At 37.9% G+C, this 23,543-nt stretch overlaps 2 protein-coding genes across 5 annotated transcripts in view; one reads left to right on the forward strand and one right to left on the reverse strand.

Annotated features, from left to right (window-relative positions):
• The window catches only part of LOC122989533 (integrin subunit beta 3 binding protein), a 51,284-nt gene extending 40,885 nt beyond the window's left edge, over positions 1-10,399 (reverse strand). Inside the window, exons 1-9 of one of the 3 annotated variants that reach the window (XM_044362489.1) lie at positions 10,297-10,399; positions 9,436-9,472; positions 8,992-9,064; positions 8,102-8,156; positions 6,978-7,056; positions 6,627-6,714; positions 6,391-6,453; positions 2,513-2,566; positions 633-2,275 (exon numbers count right to left, since the gene is read on the reverse strand). In XM_044362489.1, the coding sequence (XP_044218424.1) occupies positions 2,514-2,566; positions 6,391-6,453; positions 6,627-6,714; positions 6,978-7,056; positions 8,102-8,156; positions 8,992-9,064; positions 9,436-9,472; positions 10,297-10,301 (453 nt within the window). In that variant the 5' untranslated portion in view covers positions 10,302-10,399 and the 3' untranslated portion in view covers positions 633-2,275; position 2,513. Of the gene's footprint in view, positions 1-632; positions 2,276-2,512; positions 2,567-6,390; positions 6,454-6,626; positions 6,715-6,977; positions 7,057-8,101; positions 8,157-8,991; positions 9,065-9,435; positions 9,473-10,296 lie in introns of those variants that run through there. The other 2 variants (XM_044362490.1, XM_044362488.1) reach the window with 2 other exon arrangements.
• A 187-nt stretch (positions 10,400-10,586) lies between these two features.
• efcab7 (EF-hand calcium binding domain 7) lies at positions 10,587-22,967 on the forward strand. Of its 2 annotated transcripts, none has more exons than XM_044362484.1 (13): positions 10,587-11,015; positions 11,536-11,747; positions 11,937-12,023; positions 12,564-12,780; positions 14,702-14,823; positions 17,221-17,362; positions 18,267-18,376; positions 19,015-19,178; positions 19,877-20,010; positions 20,116-20,264; positions 20,477-20,686; positions 21,690-21,797; positions 22,011-22,967. In XM_044362484.1, the coding sequence occupies exons 1-13, from the start codon at positions 10,886-10,888 to the stop codon at positions 22,089-22,091; spliced, it is 1,866 nt and encodes a 621-aa protein (XP_044218419.1). In that variant the 5' UTR covers positions 10,587-10,885; the 3' UTR covers positions 22,092-22,967. The 2 variants fall into 2 exon arrangements, with proteins under 2 accessions (XP_044218419.1, XP_044218420.1); XM_044362485.1 differs by having other exon boundaries at positions 10,934-11,015; positions 11,640-11,747.
• The last annotated feature ends 576 nt before the right edge of the window (positions 22,968-23,543 follow it).

Genomic DNA, 23,543 nt, shown 5'->3' on the forward strand with positions numbered 1-23,543 from the left:
AACTGTCTGGCAGAGACAGAGCCAATAATTGGACAGAAATTATATCTTCAAAGCTTTTACTCAACATCATTAAATATTCATTACAAGTCTCAGATACCACAAGGGTCCTGCGCAAAAGACCTGTACATTTAAAACAAAACCAGTGACAGAAAAGGCCTTAAAAAGAGATGATGGAAGGTGACATATCTGAACATAATGCTATAAAGTTGAAATACCACAGAAAAAGGTACAAGCAATTTCTTTCCCCAATCTCTCTGCAAGTTAATGACAGGCATAAAAAAATCCATTACAACTATAAATGTTATCAGGTCAGTGAGGGTTGCCTGTGCATCTGAGGCTCTGGGCCTGTAGCCAATAATGGGCCACAGGGACAAATAGGAGCCCAAGATCTGAGTTAACTGTTACTACAACAGGACATGAACACAAGGGGCCCATTGGAGAAGGCATGAAAGGTGTTGGTTTGTCCCCCTATTACACATTTATATAACGTCACGGCAGTTCATCTGGGAAGATGTGAGGGGAAAATAACAACTCACTCTCCCACTTCTGAAATGGGAACAAGTAATAAAGCAGCGGTGAAACAACTAATACAGCTGGAGTAAGATATTAAAAATGATTAAATCCATCAAATCAGTAATTCATGGGATAATTTATTGAAATTAAAGTGATAAGATTAGAAAGTGATATGTCGACCCATAGAAAATGACAATTCCATGACAACTTGGCAAATCCATCTGCTGAGGAAGATCATGTGATACAACTGAAAGCTGCAGAACAGCTTCTGAATGTGAAGGATTCTCTGGTTTGAGCTTCTGAAATATGAAAATTTGATGCTTGTCTCCAATTCATATCATTTTAAAGTGAATGATTGGACAAAACAAGCAGTTTGAAGATGTTATGTTGGGCTTTGGAAACTTGTAACAGTCATTTTACCCTATATTCTGTCAAATACTAATGGATTAATCAAAAATTAACATTAATTGATAATTAAAGTTCATTAGCTGCAAACCTTAAATGAAATATTCTGTATGTCAGTGTATAAAAACCTGAATATAGACCAGATAATCAAATGTAAAAGCCTGAAGTATCTGAAATTTTATTCCTAGTCACAAACATTAAAAATAAAAGGCACAAATAATACTAATTGAAGCAACAAACTGCCTCTGCGTTACTGTTCACACTGCTCTGTTTACACTAATTAGATTTGCGACTGGAAACTCATATATAAATGTCACATTCAGCGATTTCAGTCTTTGATAAAGTATCAAGTTCATGTGTCCGTCGGGTGTTAAAAAAAGTTATTAAATCAAAATCTTTACACAGAAGCGAGGCCTATTTCTTTTTGAAGCCATGGTGAAAATAAGGAATCTGTCACCACTCGGCCACCAGGATGGCGTATCCCGAGTTACTGTGATTATGAACCTTGGATTAGAGGCAGATACTGTATCCTCATAGCTAAAACTTTGTCTTATTGAGAAATAAAGAACATCTCCCTCAGGCACCCCCCCCCCCCCCAGATTGCTAATACACATTAGATCCCAGTCTATAGTGAAAACCATTGGTAAGAGATTATTTGTGATGTAGCAGTGGTGGTCAGAGGGTATTAAAAACACCATGGAGCCTTCTATCAATCTCCAAAGGGGGCCTGTATCAAAACATTAGTTTTGTTCATGGGTGTGCTGGCTTTGTCCTTCACATGGCCTCTAAGGGTGATAAAGTGAGAGTTACACGATCCACCTTAGGCAGAAATAGGAAATGTTGCTGTGAACACCAGCTGTTGCTTAGGTCGACTCGGGCAGTGAGAGGCCTCGGCCTTCCCAGGCGCTGCCAAATAAAGAGACTACTGTGTTATAAGACAGTTTGCGCCCCCCCCTCCCCCCGCACTTTTACTTTTCAAAGGTGTTAAACTGCACAGGTGGGGAGGATTGCATAGTTTTAGCCATAAAGGGGATGAGGGTTGCCATTTGAAAGAACATTATTTGCACAGCGTTGCAGCTTTGTGGTTAATGTAGAATCAACATTTGTCAGCTGCCAGGCAGAGGCTCCGGTGGGTAGACGGGGGGCTAACATGTCAGAGGATTCGCTCCTACCGTTGCAGACACTTCTCCAGCAAATGAATGACGGCTTCCAAGACATCTCAGCCTCACAACTGACAGCACAGATTCCACATTCATCTCTTGCCGTATCTCCGTGGGATCATACGCACGGTGCTACACAAGAGGTGAAGAGCAATTCCATTAGCTGTCAACAGCCGAGATGCCTCGCTAACAAAAACCTGGGGAATATGGGAGAGGAAAAACATGATTGTAACCCCACTGGCACTCGGTGATATTACACACACCGCAGTCGCTGTCAAGATTGAATGTTCATACAAAGAAGAAAGTTAACATGAGCTACATTTTCCATAATCCGTGGGTGTTATCTGTTAACAATCCATGATGTATAGCAATGGATTACTTACAGTATTTAAACCTCCAATTTCCAAAATTAGAGAAGAAATGGATTATTGTACCTCAGCCCATAATGGACTTCAGAAAGTCGTAGGAGCTACCCGTCCTCATGCCATCTAAAAAGAAAAATGATGAAATCTAAAGTGAAACATTTATAGTTACAGTAAACAATGCTTGTTTGAGAATATGACTTGAGTTGTAATCAAGGCAAAACACAAAAGGCAGTAAAATGCCGGAAAGCAAACACAGGGACAAATTATTATTAGGTAAATTAGGTCTACAATGTCATTATATCATTTAATAATGCTAATTATTAACTGTAAGCCAACCCTAACTTATATTTGCTGTGGAAAAATACTTATTTGGTTGCTGTTAATATTTCGAAGAAACATGGAAGTATATTTTTTTGCACCCTAAGATGAAATGCAATGACATTCACTAAATCAGAAATCACGTCTGAAAAGATTGCATACTCTGCAACCCGCAGTGTCGATCGAAGGCCGCTGGCTTCAGTTGGACCAAAACAGCCTAATATACAACTCCCTCCTTTAATTGCAACCGTGTGTTCAATCAGAAAGCATAAAACTCCCGGTGGGTAGGTGGCATCTGTCCGTGAGGCCTCTTAGGATTGATGTGCCAGAGTCTGGGAGCTGCCTGGGCTGGCAGCCCACGACCCTGCGACACAGCCCCATCACTTTTATGACATCTTAAGGAATCTTCTTTTTAATACAGCCCATTACTGCTGACATACAAATCTTTCCCAACGTGGCCACATCTATGGCCTGATCAATTTTTATACTGCTGAGCCGTCCCCTTTCCCCTCATTTTGTCATCTCAAAATTCACATTATACAGGATTTTCTTATGGGAAAAACGCAATAAAAATACGTCACCACCCTGAAGATGTGCACCAGTCAGTACTTGGCTGTTATTAAAAAGCTTCAGAGAAAATAAAATTTGTTTCTGTAGTAAGCAGAACTGTTTAAATGTTATTTATTTTTATGTTCCTAAGAAAATATATTGTGAAGTGCAGCATTGATTTAGAACATAACCATGTCTCGATACGGGTTGGAGGGGCTGAATTTATGAATCCTTTGCACAACTCCTTTAATTGAATTTTCCAAATCTCTCACCACACACAAATAATCAATACCTACTGCTGAGGGAAACTTGCCTCAGAATTATTAGGGCCTTTCTTTTTCAATTTTGTAGTCATCAGCAGATACAGGCATGGTGGGTATTTGTAATGCCGGGACTATACCCTGAGGATTTATGCTCGCCCCAAGCCTGATTGCTCACCAAAAGTGACTTCTTTAGAATGCTTACTGAAACTTTTGTTAACCTTAAAGGACGGTCGTAAGCGCTTCTTAACACCGCGCTCTCAGTCTGAGGAAAGAAGTGGTTTTAACTATCACAAGCGTAAGGTGGAAAAAGGGGGATGACGAGGCAGGAAAAAGGGGGAGAGGGGAAAAAAAAAAGTGAGTGGGAAGAAGACATAAGGGGGGAGGAAGGGAAGTGGGATTGGAAGATTGGCCTTCAAGGTTTAAATGTCCCCATGGATTTACTCAGCTGCCCTGGCAGGGTGGAGGTGCCAGAGGCTCGACTTGGCACCTAAGAAAGGGAGAGCCCGGCGTACGGAGTCGGAATACGGAGAAAGAGCTCTTCCTGGTGTGTAATGGCTGCCGTGGAAGTTGTGTTTCCAAATTTACATGATTTTAAGCGTAGACAATACGCAAAATTGGCGGTAAAGATAACAAAGACATAAATTCAGTCAAAAATCTGTCGTCTGCTTTACTGCAGGTTTCCCTCACCATTCAGATATCCCTGAAGAGATGGGACAATTTTTACAACATCCTAGAGTCACAGGATAGTTTGTGGGAATTATAGTCTTAATTTGAAGAGAAGAAGCATTAGACAATATCAAAATCGTATCTTAATTAGTACATCAGTAATATTAGTCTACACAACCTCTTATTTGAAAGTGAACAGCATCTACATCTATTTAAACAGTTAAACAGTTACAGTTTTATTCATGTTATAGAGTGTTATGCCTGGTCACCTGACATCATGAAACACATCCTAAGATGCCTGATTGCATTTCTGTAGACATTTCATGAAGCTAGATAAACATGCCCTCAGCCTCTCTGCCAAACTGCTCAGTTAAGTAAATGAACTGATGACCAACCTCCATCACTGATTTTTATGAAAAGTGTAGTGTGGGGGTGGAACAATCCGGTTTGAAAATTTGATTCTGGCTCACTTCATTGAGTATTGAGTCTATGAAGGGAAAACAGTTAATTACAATGATCTATACAATGATTTACACATTGATCACCACTGTGTATTTCAAAAAAAACCCTCCGATGTGGTGGGGAAATTAGTCAAATCCATATTCAGTATGCATATATTAGTGCTTCACTGTGGTATTTCGATATGCCTATAAAGAAAGTAAAGATATACAATAATATACACACTGTTGCAACCCGTTTCTTTTGTTTCTTATCATTTTCATGCATAATATTGTACTTAATGATATATAATATTGCATCCAACAACCAGCACGTACAGTATACGTCCTCATGATGCACTCAGCCGAGAGTTTGTTACACTCCCCTTCCTTGAATTCAGCACATGGAGACGAAGCCTTAAGGCCATAGCAGCGGATCTAAGCAAACATTTTACACTAGAGAAGGATCATGCTTCACGATACCATCAGCATCATCTGTCTGGATTTCACGCTCAAAGCAGATATAGGACGGAACTCTGCAGCAGCTTTGAATAACAGTTTGTTTACTTAAAATGTGTGTCTCAATGCACATAGAGGACCAATTCTCTCCCACAGCTATCTGCCTTGACATTGTGAAGTCTGTTGTTGTAAGGAGGTTTATGCAAAACTGATAAATTTCACGGATCCACCATGTGACAAAAATGTGACATTCCTGGGGTGTGGATCCACAATGCATCATGTATGTTCAGCTCCCTTACTGGAACTAATTAAAATAATTTCTAACAACCTTATCGGAAAACAAGCTTGCCTTCTGACAATACCCCCTATTCATTTTCTACAAGTCACCATTGTATGATTGGATCACAAGAATTGCTTTGCTGCAGGCATAATATGTGCCTAAAATAATCAAATTAATTCTTTCCCTAGGAAATCTGCTCATTGACTTGTTTGTGTAGCCATAACAAAATGTTGTTTTTCTCCAAAGGTCGCAGAGAACACGATTGTCTGGGCAGCTCAAACAAGCATCCACTGATGTTGTTAATGTTAAATAGCAAAGAAGATGAAGCAAGAAGCAAATCAAACAGTGAAGTAGTAACGGATGGGGTTGTCCTTGGGAATCAAACAGCCTTGTGACTACATTTGTTTTCCTGCTCATCCTGAACTCGACTGAACAATTGGGACGGATTTTTTTTTCTTACTGGCCTTTAAAGACCTACAGATAAGGTCATAATCACAACAGTCTTAAAAAAAGGAGCTATTTAATGAAGGCTACCACTGAAAAATGATGTGACCGTAACAGTCTTGATATGAATAAAAAGTGGGGATACCGACCCTCCACCCTGAGCGGAGTAGCTTGACTCAAAGAAGTATATAACTTACACATAACTGACACATAACTTACAGGTGGAAATCTGCTATAAAATTCCTAAATAATGTAGTTGTCAAAATCAATGTGCAATTTGAGAATGTGACACAAATGTTGAATTTCCACTCTTATCCTTTAAACATGTGTGACAGGCTTAATCTTCGGTAAATCTTGTAATAGTGTTCAAATCTCAGATCCACTTAGTACATGGCCATAAAAAGTCCCAGAATAATCAATGAGATAGTATTCAGGCAGGGATAAGTACTGTAGGTGTGCTTATCTTGATGGTGTAAAAGCGTAAGAGCACATGAATGTTTAACACTGAGTTGGGTTTATTAAAGTTATTACCAGGAAAAGTACCTTGACTGTGATTCTTGTGATTTCCCTTCAAAGACGACTCTGCTCTGGATGCTGCAAAGACACAAATACCATCGCGATTATTTTAAGTGGGAACAAATAAATCTTAACCAGTTAAATCTATTTCACACCCAGTTGAGTGAAAAAAATGGAGAGAATTCTTATTCAACCTCAGATTTGACCGTACTTTCTGATATTCATATTCAACTGTGGCTTTGCGTACTTACTCAGCTCTCTGTGTCTCTTCAGCTCTGTCTTCAGGTCAGCAGAAGATCCAGTGAGCAAATGTCCTTGTTCACTGCTGCCCTCTGCTGACTAATTAAAATACAGAATCAAGGAGATAATAAGGAAAGCACAAAACCCCCCAGCAACACACAAGAAAAATGTAGCACACCGAAGTGGAAATGAAAAAAAACACACACAGCCCTGCGAGCAGTCACTCTGAAAGGAAAAGCCATGTCAGAAGTGAATATTCAGTATGTAATAAAACCATCATCTCTCAATCGGAAGATAAGATGGAGACAGACACATTTCCGCCTATTCTAAAGATTTAAGAGCAAAGAAAAAGTCTTTCTCACCAGTATTTCCTCTAGCTCTTTTCTGGCTCTGATGAATGCATCCACCGATTGTTCCAGTTTAGATCGCAAGGAGTCCAATCTGGTCACGGCAAAAGAGAGCGGAGAGAAAGTGATACAATCAATGACACCTTCAGATTTCCTCATATTATTGTTTGGCAGTGTGAATAAATATGCCTATACATAGCATCATACTGACTAGTTATGTCTTGTCTATTATGTATAGATCAGTAGTTAATATTCGTTTCACTGGGTGATCCTGAACTTAGTCTAAAGAAAAGAGGAAAAGACTGAAAACCAGCGTGGAAAGGCAGGTAATTCAAAGAGATGGTGCATATAATAAGCATAAAAGCATAAAATTAAGAGAATCTTTTCATGTTTATCCTGAATTTGTACTTCTTTTTGTTCAAACTTATGATTTTCTATGGTCTGAAAGGCTGTCTATAACTAAAAGATTAATTATCTGTGTGTGTAGCCACACCTGAGCCCTTTTCCATCTTTGTATTTTTGTTCTTTACTTATTTAAGTTATTGTTTATCAATTATCTTTGTCCATTTTACTTGTATGTTAATGTATTGTTTTGTATTTTAATGGTTTGATGGTGTCCAACCATAAATAAAACACTGCTGTGCTTCAATGTCATATATCCTAATATGACATAACCAAGTGAGTGTTATGAATGTACTGTAAACTGAGCTCATGTAACGTATTAGTGACAGCACTATAAAATTAAAAAACTAATGCTTGTCTTGATGGATGGGCCTGACACCAAATGTCTGCCTTGGCTAAGGAAATGGTTCTTGTGTTAAGTGACTCTTATACAACTATTTTTAGTGCTATGTAAATCACTGATAATTTGGCCAATGATGAATCTCCGTCATTCCGTGTCTCCTGTCATTAAATTCTGATATGTCATTATGACCATCAGGAAAGTGTGGCAATTGAAATATGGCAACTCATAAAAGGGAGTTCTCTGTAACCCTTTGAATCTGTGCTTTTTAGAGGCTTTGGCTTTCCATGTATTAGCAGTTCCAAATTTACTTGCAGCTTACCGCTAATTCAACTTGTTGATGAAAAGGTTAGTCTAAATGAACAGAAATTGCAAAATCTATTAATCTGATACTCACTTTTCCAACTCTGTCTTTGGGGCGTCTTGTTCACATGCGGTGACTTTAGCCTTGCCTGTTGATTAAAGACAACATCCTAAATAACACAATCTAGAGTAGACAATATGCAAGTTGCTGTTGCTTTGTGGTCCGACAAGAACACAGTATTATTTCCCCATACAAAGATTACATTATACACAGTATGACTTCAATTTAAAGTCACAGTCCTGTAGAATTTCTTTTTCCAGAGGAGGATAAAAACCCAGGTGGTATCCTGTAAATGCAGTTGCAAAACTTGCACAGGTGTCTACCATTTCCAAGGTGGAGGTTCTCTGACAGAAGAACTATAGGTGACATTGAATTCTTTTAATGTTTAATCAATAGTCTTTTAAATCTTTATTTATGCAAAAGAGGGTTACTTAGAATTAAAGAACTTTTCCAGCCATGCCCTCCCTGCCAAGATTATAAACTCCTGTTTAAGGAGTCTGAACTGCTGACTCTCTGATTAAAAGTCCATTTCTACCATTTTTAAGCTCCAGTTGCCCCATACTTATTGAGACTGGTCTTCTCAAGTTGTCTTGGAGAAAAAATAATCACAACAGTGAGCTCATAAAAATCAGGATTTAAAATTGAGAGGTGTAGTCTGTTTGAGGTTGAGTGTGCAATTAGTTAAGACACACCTGTTTGAAGTGATTCAGGGCCATGAACTGTTTGGGTGTGAGACACAATGACAGACATCTCTCTGCAATTCTTAGCAAATTGACAATTTTGCACAAGTCTGGACAGAAAATAAGATGTCGTAATATGTGAATAAAGAAACATTTGTCCTGCTTCTATGTGTAGCTAACACTTAAGAGGTATTTGGACACTGACATGTCTTCGCAAATGTGTAATGACCGATGTCAACACACCTGCTTGAGAACTTCCAGTTCCAGTCGAAGGTGGGTGGGTTCTTGATGGTACTGGTATTTTGGAAGCTGGATGCTATTCAGGACAGAGAGAAGACAACATAAGATTGAAATAGGCTCTGTGATAATATGAAAAATCATTCAACCATTTGAGAACCCAGAGAAAGATGAATATAAACCATACACAGCCAAAGGCCTGCACTTTAAGCTTTTAAACCATGTGATAAACAAATGTGAAAGCAGTATGTTAGCTATGATCAGTTAATTCATTTCATGTTACATGTTTTGTGTCTGTCTTTTAACACCTTGGGACACCTTGTTGGATATAAGTGCTCTCACTTTAACATGTTATCACTTGAATTGGAGTATTTGTTAATCCATATATATATCAAATCAAATTTCAAAAAATGCCAGTAAACCTTGTTAAAGGACAATTTATTTACTTACATTGGTGGCATTGTCCATGTCCAAAGGTCTTTTGGCCCTTTAAAAAAAACAAAAAAACAATATCCAGTATCAATGCACCGCCTTATTTAGTAAGAAATTACATATATACTTAAGCAATTCCTGGTTATTTGAAACCTCATTTATACAACAGAAAACAAACCCAAAACAAGAATTACAATATTTATGTAGAGAAAGATCATATATGAGTCTGCAGCAGTAGCCCCTCTTACTTGCCCCACGGCCTCATTACATCTGCTTTAATGACAGTGCATGAGAGGCACAAACTTGACCACAATTGCTACTCAAGTTTTTGGTAAGTAAATTATCAGTTAAACCAAAGTGTGTAATTTTCTGGGAATATTACAGTAACACTGCGACAAATTAAAGCACAATGATGAGGGTACAAAAAACTTTCTAATGAGCAAACCACATCATTCAGTTCCTATGACAGTAAAACAACATTATTGATGTGTAGACACAGACTATATAGCATTAGTCCATGTAACGTTATACTGTACTGTTTGTTTACAGTCATTGCCGGTGGTGGAAAGTGACTAAGTTAAGTACATTTAACTTACTCAAGTACTGTACTCAAGTACAATTTGCTGCTAATACTTATATACGCTTACTTCAGGAGGATTTTTCATGCAGGACTTTTTACGTGTAATGGAGCAAGTTATATCTACATTGTAGTATTGTTATCTTTCATTTAAGTAAAGGATCTGAATATTTCTTCCACTACTGCTCATTGCAGTCACAACGTTTGAAAGAAACTAGTTTTATATAACAGAAGCATCCTTGGAGTAACGTCATCATTACGACAAATATGAAGTAAAATAAGACACTGTTAACAATACTCACGGCATTTTCGAGTTAGTGAAGAGCTGCTTCAGCCAACAGAAGTTTGTTTGCCATAAAATAATTTATGAAACTGGCGCCTTTGCTACACTCAGAAAGTTCGTGTACAACATGACCTGTTGCATATATAGTTCCTGGTGGCGCCTTTTTGCAAAAGTGACTCGAAATACGTGACAAACATTTTGAATCCGAACAGTAAATCATTATCCAAGTTTATAAAATTGAGCTCGCTTTTATCAGTGAATTACTTTCCTTACATGGCTTAAATACATTGCGCTGCAGTTTTTAACAGCAACGTTTGTTTCTGCCGTGTCGTTTTAGGTGGAACACTGGTGCGTTTTTGTTTACCTAGCAACAGGCAGCAGATAGCAACGGTGTTTGACAAATCACTGTGTCACCGCGGGAGCGAATTTGGTTTCAATAAAATGTATTCTGCGTGCGTTCAGACTGTTATTACGGTGTGATGAAGCGCCGAAATATCTTAATTTAGCCTAGCTCAGTTGACATATCTGGCTGTCGTCTGGTTTCTACGCTAGATAGGACTAAGCTAACGTTAGCCAGACTGATATCTGACAGCTATCTTCTTCCAAAGATGTCTTTTCAAGAGTCACCTCGGTCTGCTGATGAGGAAGAGGCTTTCTACATACAGTGTAGAGCCGCATACCTTGCTGTGTTCAGATCTAGTTTGACAAATATCGCTTCGAGACAGCAGTTATGTCGTGGTAAGCTAACTTATGATTATTAGTGCAGTCTGCAGCTTGCTTAGACAACTGTTAGCGTGTGCTACGTTTGCCAATGTGAAGGAATCATCCAGCTTAGATTTTTTTTTCATATAATTATATAACATGCAGTTATATAAAATTCAACTGGATATGATATCTCAAAAAATCCATTTTGCTGGCCACTATTTCGGTGTGTCACTGTAAATATATTACTTTGATGAAGAGCTGGAACAAGCTGATACAGAATGTAAGACTGTATAATAAGATGATTTAACGTCAAAGCTACTTAAGGGGAAATAAAAGGGGAGAAAGGTGCACGTTGTTTGTGGTAATCAGAGGTACAGATGTTACAATGTGCAAAAAAGGGTCTCATTGTGGAGGATTTTTAATTTTTGAATAGCCTAATGTGCATGAGATTTAAAAGTCTGTCAGAGAAGCTAACTTACCAGAAAAGAAGAACACACAGCCACCTGTCTTCTTTACTTATAGATTCAATCCATTTCCCATTTGTCTTATTTAGTTCTCCAGCAGGCTGGTAGAAATCCATCCCACGCCACTCTCAATAAATACTGGACGCCGAGAACTTCTAAACTGAACTTTGATGACTTTTGTGATATTCTCAAGTGTGAGAAGAAAACTGAGGAAAATGAGCTGATGAGAGCTTTCAAAAAGATGGATGTGAACAGTGACGGCTACATCACACATAGTGAGCTGGAGAAGGCTCTTACCACTGTGAGTAGCTTAAAGCATTTTGCATCAGACACATTTGCAACCAGTAGGCTATAATTTGATTTAACTTTTATTTTTCATATATGTACTCTGTGAGAAGGAGTTTTGGTTATAATTGTTCATGTTGAAGGAGCTGAGGAGCTGTTTTTTTTCTGGTGTTTCCACTACTGAAAAACATTTTAAATCTTACAGAGAGGAGAGAAAATGACCACTGAAGAAGTGAATGCTATTTTCACATTAGCTGACATCAACAAGGATGGAAAATTGGACTATTCAAAAGTAAGTTTGGACAAGCATGTGGTGTCTTCTTTTCATACTGCTTCTATCACCACTTTGCTCTCCGTGTCCGTGACACATCGGTCAGGTCCTTGTGTGTTCAAGGCTATGAAAAATGTATATATATATTTTCATTTCATTGTGCAACAACAGATAATTAATGCTGTAGGGTAACTTCAAAAATATCAGCCTAAGAACAATGGTTTTTATCCCAAGATATGTGTAGAAAACTTTAAGCTCCAACCAAATTATACTACTTGCTACAACAAATTATTATTTTTATGAACCAGTGAAAGTACATTATAAAAATGTCTCTCTTTTTGAGTCATTTATCTCTACGTTTCACTTTTTAAGAAATATAATATTTATGATAAAACATAGACTAGACGTGTCAGAGAAAACACAACTGAAGGTAAACATCTTAGCTCTCCTGTGATTTGCTTAAACTGTCTTCTTCCTTCATAAACAATTCTGCCTTTCTAAATTGCCTCAAAACAATGCTCATGTATCACCCTCTTACTACTGGTTTCCTTTTGCTGTCAGTTCTGCAGATTATTTGTGTCTACAGTAGAGCAGTGTCAGATAGCTGCTTTGGAGAGGCTCGAGGCTGATGCCAAGCTGAAGAGACAGAACTTTGGCAGCCAGTCATACAGCCCTCCAAAACCCTCCATGTCATCGGTATCATCAGCAGCCCAAACAGCAACTCACCCTCAGCCTCCAGAAACAGCCCGGGCAGAATCAGACACTTCACTCAAGAAAGGTACAACATGTGGCTTCCCAGAACTTTGTAACATAAAGCACCCTACCCCCAGAGTGTATGTTTTATAATGTTTCGAACAAGAATCTGTTTGCGTGGCACTAACAAAGGCTCCAAAGTTGCAGCCTATGGTGGCTGTTCAGCGGCTATACTTCAGATTCCCATTTTTAGATGCATACACGTACGCACCGATTGCCCCAATACGCCTCACCGATTAGTTTTGATGAATAAATAATAGCTCTGTTATTGATCGATTTTTCACTCCCCTGTGACAAATCACCTCATTAAGACAGTCCATACATCATAATAGCCACACAATTAGAGCAGCTTGTTTGGAGGGAGGAGACTGTAAAGCGCTGTGATTTGGGTAATCATTTTTGCCATTTAGAGATTGACAGAAGCTCTATCTGCACGGATGAAAAATGCTGCCTTTCAACTCTGAATTTGGAGAGAGAGCTCTTGCCAAAAAGATGTGTTTTCATAACTTGAACAAGCAAGCAAGGCCCGGCTGGCATCGAGTGCATCTTCAGCCTTCTGCCACGTCAGATAATGAGCCAACAGAGTTTTTTTTTATGTAAAATACCTCACCTTTAACTTGTTAGAACCAGCATGTTGAGGGAAGGAAGAGAAGAACAGAGATCCTGGATGAGCGAGCCGGGGACAGGCCCGCTGTGGGAAGATAGATGGGGTTGATTTAAGTGGTCAGTCCATGTTCATGTTATTGATTCGGGGGATTCCACCACTTCTCACTGGGGAGATGATGAGGGATTAGACGGTGGTCGAGAGGAGGGCCCAGTCGACCACCGCTGCAAAAACAAATGAGCTCCCAGATAGTAGTCGGGATTATCACATTATTGTGCCTCACCCACGCATTGATTTATACCTGTTACATTTTAACAAGGCGATGACATGAGATGCTACACGATCGCACATGTTGAATGGGTTATTCTTAGAGCTCAAAAACAGTTTTGACTGCTGATTTGGACCCTGAGAAATACATTGTAACTGTATGCAGCATGGGTCACTTTGGTGTCTTTTCCATATGGTTCAAAATAATTGATGAGATGCGTATTAATAATGTATTAGGTGCTTTGAATCTAATATTTATTTGTTAGACCAGCAGATGAACTGTCATTGTGTTTCTGTGATAATTGGTCGATTAAGTTTGAACCACCAGTGTTGAAAAAATATCGACATTCAATATAAATCCACATCGGAGCTTTTGTTAGGCCACGTTTCAGCGCGTCTTTGTCCACATTCACACAAAACAGCTACAATTTGATCCTCTAGATTAAAATACTGTCATCAATACAAAATAGATCTATGACAAATACCATGACAGTGGGTCTATTTGTTTCTCTGCTTCAGTAATTTGCTTGTAAGCCTATCACATTACTTCACATCGTGATTTCCCAGGCTTGGAAACAATCAGACCCCTCATTAGTGAATTGATATTTTCTGTCTTCAATTAGTGTTCACAGAAAGCATGCTGTTATGCCATTTGTAATTTAAAATGCCTCTATAATTAATTAAAAGGTGGTTGAACTTGAGATCGCACTTTCTCAGAACCCAAATGCAAAGTAGCCGTTCTCACTTAAACCGGGGGAACGGACTTCTGAGAAGACAGATTACAGTGTCAATAATGTTGTGCAGCTCATCTCTCTTTTAAAAGTGTGTCTACTGTTTTCACAGGGGAGGGTAGTACTTAATATTTCAGACAGTCAATCTAACTTTCTGTTTTGCTGTTGCAATGTTACAATTTATTAATTTGTTTATAACAATTTTATAACATGTACTTTAAGCATTAGTTTTTATGGGCTAGCATCTGTCTATGAGAGTTTTATATTTGTGTCTGATGTGTGTGTGTGTGTGTGTGTGTGTGTGTGTGTGTGTGTGTGTGTGTGTGTGTGTGTGTACGTTTCAGATAGCCGATCATCCTCTCGTCCCTCTTCCGCTCGCAGCAGACGGTCGTCCCTGTCAAACTCCATCACTATGACATCCAGCAGCACTAAGACCAACAAGATACCAGAGCCCTCTGGTTTACAGGTAACCCTCTCTATAGTCATAATGATTCATCTGTAATCTGTTATCTTTTCCATAATAAGTGATTAATCGTTTAATCTATGTGATGTCAGAAAGGTAGTGAAGACTGGCCATTGCATGTTTAGAGAGCCCAAGATGACAGTCCAAAACCCAAAGATATTGAATTTACAGTGATATGAAACACATAATGTTGTTTCATTGTTTGATTAAATTACCAAAACAATGAATCAATCATCAAAATAGTTACAGATTGATTTCTGTCAAACAACTAATCAAATAATCGACTAATTGTTTCAGCTCTAAATTATTTAAGAAAGACTTTTAGAGATTTTTTTTCATTCATTTTTTCTGTCATCCACGAAAGAACCAGTTTGAAAACTACTTTCTAATATTTAACAAAGTAATAATATAAGTACATTTGTAAAATCATATATCACTTTTTAGAAACCAGTCGGTTCCTGTCTACTAATGTTTATAAATGGCATTTGTCAGCAGAAAAACTTAATTTAACACAGCAATTTATTACATGATTTACAGTATATGCTTATTATCTTCTATAGGCAATATACTATATTATGAATCTGAAAGATTTATTTTTAATACCATTACTGACAAAACCTGTAAATCGTATTGTGTGAGACTCCATGATAACAAGGACCTCGCAGCCCTACTGCTCCCCCAGTGTCACTGTCACCCAGTGCTTTTGATGGGCGAATTTAGCCCTGAGTGGATAGATATACACCGTATTGATTCCACGCTCTTTGTTTTTACTCTTTTTGGCTTAACCTCGGCTGGTTTGCTTTACAGCAAGGGGGGGAAAAAAGTAAATAAATAAATAAAAATAACAGCCCCTTGCTCTAACTCTCAGGTCCAAGCGCCGTGTTGAGATTGGAAAGGGCCAGACATCATCGAGGTGAAAGAATGTGTGTCTAGAGATTACCTCTGGGGGAAGTTCTGCTCGCTATATTGGCTTCTATATTGCCACAGGCTAATAATTGGGAGGTGGTGGGTGGAGGGTTGACTGTGTTTTTGTAGCAGTGTGAATGTGTTTGTGTGTCGTGTGGGATGCAGAAGTGTCTTTATGCATAAAAACCTGACCAGTAAGGATTATTTTGTATTATAGTATTTGGGAGGATTATAAGAATTACAAGATAAAGTAAAGGTTGTAATTTAATGTGTGTGTATGTGTTTGGGGTTGGTTTGCTGTCCTGCAACACTCTGCGTAGCAGTAAATCAGACCCGTGGCCGGAGCAGGTGACAGCGCCTGTATTAGTCTGCAGGCTGACCCTCTCTCTATGGGGGCATTGATTCTGATGTCTTTAAGCAGTGGACAGGTGCCCATGGCAATTTCCCTCATTTAATATTGTCTGGACAAACCACTGAAGTGTTATGGTTTGATCTTTTATGCTTCTCACAGCCCAAGATAAATACTCTGAGAAAATGGCTTTTCTCTAAAGGAGTGACATGCTCCGTCTTTATGGTACTTTCTTTGTTTAACTTGCTGATTTATTTGTCCACTAAAAGGATATATAGCCTATTCCAGACTCGCTTGGCCCTCGGTGTCCTCTTACTGCATGTCCACATCAACTGTGTTTTCATTTAATGTGTCTCCAATGAGTGTAATGAAAACTTTCTTGTTTTGCTGTTCCTGTTCAATTTCAAATTATTACCTAATTTCAGTTGTGCTGCCAGACAAAGGAACAACAAAATGAGAGAAATATTAGGATTCATAAATATCGCCAAAGTAGCCTCTTGATAGTTTTGAATGACCGGTGGCCCAAGATTGAAAAGGCTGTATTTATCAAAGTTAAATGGACTCCAATTTGCCATATCAGTTCCAAGAGGGAGATTTGCTTCAGCCTTCAGCAGAAATGTAGTGTAACACTTCTGCCCTCCTCTGGATCAGCGTGAGTATAACAAGTATTTACGTGCTGCTGAGCTCACATAAACACTGTAATAATGATTATGCCCCCTGAAGGTTGCAGTGGTAATTATCACAACGGCAGTTTCTGTTAATCAAGTGAGCAACCTCACTGCTGTGATTGACCGCTTAATTTACTTTTTTTTATGCCAAAATATACTTCCCCTGTCACAAGATCAATCCTCCTTTTAATAAGAACTGCAAATTAGTTTTGGTTTCTGTTGAATGAATAAATGCATTTTGTTGTCAAGCAGCAAAACAGTTTGCTGGGATTTTTTTCAGGATCTAAACTGAGACCACAGATCACAAAACATACCAGGATACACATAAAAAGATATTTTGTATATAGAATATTTCAAAGGGCTTATGAAAGCAAATAAGCTGTGATATAGATTAGGAATCGATTAGCCACACTATGTTAGTTTTTATGAATGCCCTAGGCCTGTCAGTTAAACAGATTTTAAACTCTATGCTTCCAGGAGTGGCATCACAGCTACATGAAGGGATGTCTCTTTCTGGAGGATGATGGGAGCATCAGTTCACTGCAGTACCAGCTCCACCTGCCCCAGACAACCAACGTCTATCTAACCATCCAACCCCTCAGCCTCAGTCACAGAGCTGGTACTCTCACTGTTTTATATTACACATGAAATCAACAATTCATGAGTATTGTTTACTCTAGGCACATTATCTTTTTGCTTGCAAGTTTCTCCACTCCTTGTTGAACATGGATTAGGGTTGTTTCTAGTGTCATACAGTATTGATGCATATATTTCTTTGTATAATTGTCAAGTAAAGTTTTGCTCCAGTAATTTTGACATTATAAATAATGATTTTGTAGGATATTAAGTAGATTGTATTCCATCACAGTGGAAGCTTATTTATGAGAAACAATCAGAAGAGTGTCCTGTTCATTTCATAAACTAGTAACGTTGAATTGACTGATTTAGGTCATATGCTTTAGTAAAAACTAAAACGATTAGTCGAAGAATCAACTTTCTCATATTGAAGTCCAGGCATCAAAGTTAAGCTTGTTAGTTAAGCTGCACTTCATTTCAAATTAGCCTGTAAAGTGACTTCAGTCTTCAGAAATATAACATTTTCTGATTTCAGCCAAAATGATTACACAAACCTGCATGTATTACTTTTTATTCTGTCTAAAAGTGCTGTACATTATTTTATACATTATATTCTATTTTTTGTATATGGCTGTTCTGTATTTGTCACATAAAATAATATACAGTATAGTATAGTAAAGTCTATGGTACTTAACAACCATATGAACATATATTAAGGGTATAATGTTGTAAATATGTATGAAATTACATAATGACCACAATCATGTAACACAACATGCACAAAAACATATATTCCTTTAAGTAATCTTGTTTTTTTTCGGTTCTGTTGTAATATTTTCTAATTTTCTAATATTTACAATCAAAGTGGACATGTCATACAATAATCTGTACATACAAACAAATGCAATTCTGAGGTTTAAAAGCTGAATCATGTGTTATTTTTTCAGACAAGCCTTCCTCCTGGATGACAGTGGACACATCCATTTTTGTCATGTCAGCTGGGGAAACCAAAGAGGACTCGATGTTTGTGTGTTTCACAGAGTCAAAAGACAAAGAAGTATGTTTGTGTGGGTGTGTTTTGAGAGATGTACATTTTTTGTTAAATTCTAAATCATTCATTTCATTTTTCCATTAATTATCCCCCCCCCCCCCCCCCGTATCCTTGAATGCCACATGAAAGTTATTGCGGGTCCACTGACTTCCTGCCAGGCACGGAGATTCCAAAAGTAAAAGCTTTTTCTGAGATAATGAAGTTGATATGACACTTGTTTTAACAACAGCAAAACATCATAAAAATATCTGTAAAAACTTTGCAAAGCACCCTTAAGTGATGAGTCAAATGCAAATATAGGTATGAGTGGATTTAGTTCAGTTGACTTACTCAGCAGCATTTTAGTGAAAATACATGGACACACAAACTGAACATATGACTGGATACATGAAGTTTGGATTATTATTATTATTATTATTATTATTGTTATTATTATTATTATTATTATTATCATTATTAAAGTATGGACATTTTGTTGTTTTACTGTTTTTAAAACAACTTAAGTTCAAGACAATGTTACTTTATGAGACATTGTTAACTCCTCTTTGTGAAGACCCTATACATTTGATTGTGCAGCATTCTAGGATATAGGAAAAAAAAAAAAAGTATTGTTTTTAAATTATTTTGCCCTTTTATTTCCACAGAAGTATGTTTGGAAAGGAGAACTGAATGCTGGGACTTACTACCTGCTTCCCTTCTCCAGTGGCTGCAAACTAAAGAAAAAGAGCAGAAAGAGCCTTTCTAATAAACCTGTAGAGCTCGTCTACAAGACTGACACTGGAGAACTAGACCTCACCAGGGAGCTCAGGTGTGTGTGTCTGTGTGTTTGCGTGTGTGCTTGTATATACTGTATATGTGAGTTTATGTGTCTGTGTGTGTCAGTGTCCAAAGCAAAGCTCATGACTTATCTGCTGGATGTTAGTTTTTCCTTCATGTATTTTCACCAGCTTTGATTACTGACCAAAAACTTAAGACTATCCATTAATGTATTAGGCATGTATGTATTGTATGTATGTATGTATTAGGTATTATTAGGTATTAGGTATTAATTTTATATATAAAATTTGTACTTACAACTGTCTTTCAACATATATGTCATCTGAAAATAACATCAGGGTTTCAGCCTGGGAAAAGACATACTGTAACATAGTCTGTGCTTTGAAGCACATCTGGATCCCTGCTTAGCCTGGACAAAAGTCTGGGCTGATTTGCATAGATGGACTGATAGTAAAGCTGCAACAATTAATCAGTGAATCAATTTAGTTGATCAACAGAAAATTAATTGGCAACTATTTTGATATTTGAGTAATCGTTTTAGTCATTTTTTCAAGCAAAAATGTTAAAAATTTGCTGGTTACATCTTCTCAAATGTAAAGATTTGAAGCTTTTTTGTGTGATTCAGTTTGTTGCAATCTGCAACCTCACCGCTAGATGCCGCTAAATCCTATACACTGCACCTTTGAGTTCTGTATGACATTTTTGTGTGTTGCTCCCTGTTTGCCACAGGGAGGTGCTGTCTGACATCTTTGAGGTGATAGACCTGGATGGGAATGGTTTGCTCAGTCTGGAGGAGTACAACTTCTTTGAGCTGAGGACAAGTGGAGAGAAGTGTGACAAGGATTCCTGGGCTGTCTGCAAAGGTACACCACATAAAATTGGTTTTCACAAAATTGATGTAAAATGAATTGGATAAAGGGGCCCATTACAGTTCTGTTTGCTGTTTTTTTTTTTTTTTTTGGCTACAGAGAACTTTGACATGAGAAAGAACCAGCTGACACGACAGGGCTTTATGGAGCTGAACCTGATGGAGGCCACAGAGAAAGACGGAGATCCTGCTGACCTGTGGGTCACCCTGGAATCAATGGGTTACAACCGGATGCTGGAGCTCGTGGAGGTGGGTTCACACATCTGATTTCATTCAAAACAATCAAATATAGGCACACAGATTTCAGTTTTGGTATGACATGGCATCATGTAGTCCGAATATGCCACAATTAAAAGCTTACACTTGAAATATACATGCACTTTAACACACACATCAAGAAAAACACATCCAGACTTTCATTACACACTTCCACTGTAATAACTAACGTCCCCCTCCATCAGGCTTGTCCATTCCAGATAGATGCACACTGCGAAGGCACTCAGCCATCTATCCAGCCACTCAGTATGGACTCGGGGCCCAAGCTTCTGAACCAGGCCCTCCAGAAGTCCATCACAGCCAGGACAGGGGCCAAATCACTGAGAGGACACGACAACGTCTTCATCTACACCTACCGAGGAGAACACAGGATCTCCTCTGTCATAGCCAACAAGGTACACAACAAACGTTGTCTCTGAGTGATTTTCATTCTGAAACTGAGACATCCAAAATCTGACTTGGGGACATACAGTGTCATAGAGCATGAAGTTATATAGTATAGTGAAGTTACCTACACAGTTTAGCAGCATTGCAAAGAAGAGGCATGTGAACATTCCTGTGTGATCCTTAAATAGTCATGTATCCTAATCACCACTAGGGGGGATGATAGTCCAACTCAGAATGAGTGAATACTGTTTGTAAGTTATTTTGCAGCAAACCAGTAAACAAATGGACAGAATGACAAAATATTATTCTTAGCATAAATTACTGAATGCTAAGTGGTACTAATCATAGACCATCAGAGTGTTTGATTATTGTCTAGAGAATATTTCTGCATCTTTTACTAGACTTATGTTAAACACTCTGTCTCAGTATTGACAACTCCTACAGTCTATGGTTGCCAGAGACCATTCACCCTCTCTTGTAATTGATATGCAGTGGTTGTATCCATTCTCACAGCAACAGGAGCTACTGTGAAAGAATGGCCTGGTGACTGAAAGGAACTACTGAACAGGGGAAATGGTTTAGATTATTACCAGTTTATCCAGTAATCATGAAAGTGTTCATGTTGATTTGTCAGTTATTTTGTGTTATATCTATGTGTAGTCTTACATTTAAACTTCAATGACACTAGTAGCACTGGAGACTAAATGTCTTAAATGTAGCAGTCTTGCAAACCACACGTATCCACAGTAGCTACAGTTGTGTTCAAATGGCAGTAGTCACATAGAGATGCAGTTTTCCTGAGATATAAACAAGGTAGATTACATTGTTTTACGTGTAATAAGAAGAGGATGCTATTTTTTTAGATTATAGAGTCCTATTAATGAATTAAATTGTCAGATTGTTTAGCTGTTGCAGCCAATTTCTACATGTGTACTGTACATATACTACATATTCCCTGATTTCAGTGAAGAAAGCTGACCAGTGCAGTGACCAATACCTTTTGTGTTACAGTCCAACCAGAAAGTGACGGTTCATGTGAACAATGAGCAGAGCAGGAACTGCTGCAGCAGTAGAGGCATGAGTGTGTTTGCTGTAGAGGTGCCAGCCAGGACTAAGATGGTATGAAGTCTTCTTGTGAAAGCGGTCTCCGTTGTTATTATTATAATCAACAAATCATAATCATCTTGATATTGTAATAGTTTCCATTCTACTACATTCAAATTCACAAGTAAATTATTACTTTTAGATTTAAATAAGTACTCATGGGATGATTTAATGGAATAATTATGTGGTATTTTGGATGCTAATACAAAAATATGTGCTGTCCACCAGGTGTGCCAACACGTCCTGCCCATCAGTGAGAAACAGGATTGGACCTACAACTGTGTGGAGACTATACTGCCCTGCACGTAAAGCTGTACTCCCATAAAGGATTCACTGGTCTCCTAGTGATACAGAATAGCTACTAGTGATAGTTATGGGCCGAGTTCATTCATTAACCAATGGTTTCATAAGTGGTACACAAAGAATAGAGAGTGTTGTATATCTATATGAAAATTATAGTTACATTTTGTGTGTACTAAGTGCAACCACAGTCCAGTTATATGAAAGTCCAACCAGTACGATGCCTTATTATTTTAACTTAAAGCTTAGCTGTGTGTTCTGTAAAGTCTCAAATGTGGAATATCCTCGATCACAACATCAGGAGTTGAGACACTCTGCCTACTTACAGCCAGCAGATTCCTCAGCCCTACTTGCACAAATCAGACAACATCACCCAACTGCTGTATCAGAAGTCCCATGCATTAGTGGCAGCAAGAGGTGATCACACAAGGTACAGTTGATAATGATGATAGTTGTTACTGCTTATATGCTGCTGTTGTGCAATTTATTTCCTGCTGTTGTTTCTGTTATTTGAAGAAATCTAAATGTGAATTTTGTTGTACTAATTTAAACGAGTTTAAAATAGAATGTAATTGACCATATTAATGATCATTAACCAATTGTATATTTTCAATGTAAATAGGCTGTATCATAGATTTTACTAGCAGTTTCATATTAGTTGATACATCACACAGTTTTCCAACATTTTAAAATCACAGTTAAAAGAAAACCTATTTTACTTTCTTAGCTACTTTTTTAATGTCACAATATACAGTCATGTAATCATAAACAAACTGAATTTTTTATTTTTTGACTTTTTATATACAGTATTTTGCTTCAGATTTATCAGTGTGAATGCTATTTTTAATACTCACATCATGTAACAGCACATGTAAATAAAAATGTCCAACCAATATTTCTATCACATCTTCATTAACTGATAACTGTTGTTTTCACTTTTGAATCCATCCCTTCATTACGTCCCACATTAACGTCTTGTTTCTACAGGAAGTACATAGACTCTTCAAATGCCATTTCACTGTGACTTCAGTGATCAGCAAGGGTTACACTGTTTGAATTACACAAGTTTGATGGTTACAAAGATCATGGGGATCCTGGATTTCTTTTAGCTCTCCTCAAAACACAGAAGATGGTTTTGATGAACAGAAACAATAGTGCATTGCAGTGAAAGTGTTTTAGTTATCTAGGTTATGAGTAACAGTTATTTGTCAGTATGTCAGCACTGTCCTGCTGGATATGTGAGGAAGGAAGGACCCAAAATAGAGTGTACTGTAACATGTAGTCAGGACTTCCTTTATGTTAACATTTTGCAGTTTAAAGGCTTTGTAAGATGTAATGTAGACATACTGACAATGCGACATGGGTATACCTTTTTACATTAAGATCAAGGATTGTGCCTTAGTACTTGTACTTTGAGCCTGTTTCAGCCTGCATGAAATCGGTGTTACTCTATCGCTATTG

The sequence above is a fragment of the Thunnus albacares genome, chromosome 9 (assembly GCF_914725855.1).
Source record: "Thunnus albacares chromosome 9, fThuAlb1.1, whole genome shotgun sequence".
In the NCBI taxonomy this organism is placed as follows: Eukaryota; Metazoa; Chordata; class Actinopteri; order Scombriformes; family Scombridae; genus Thunnus; species Thunnus albacares.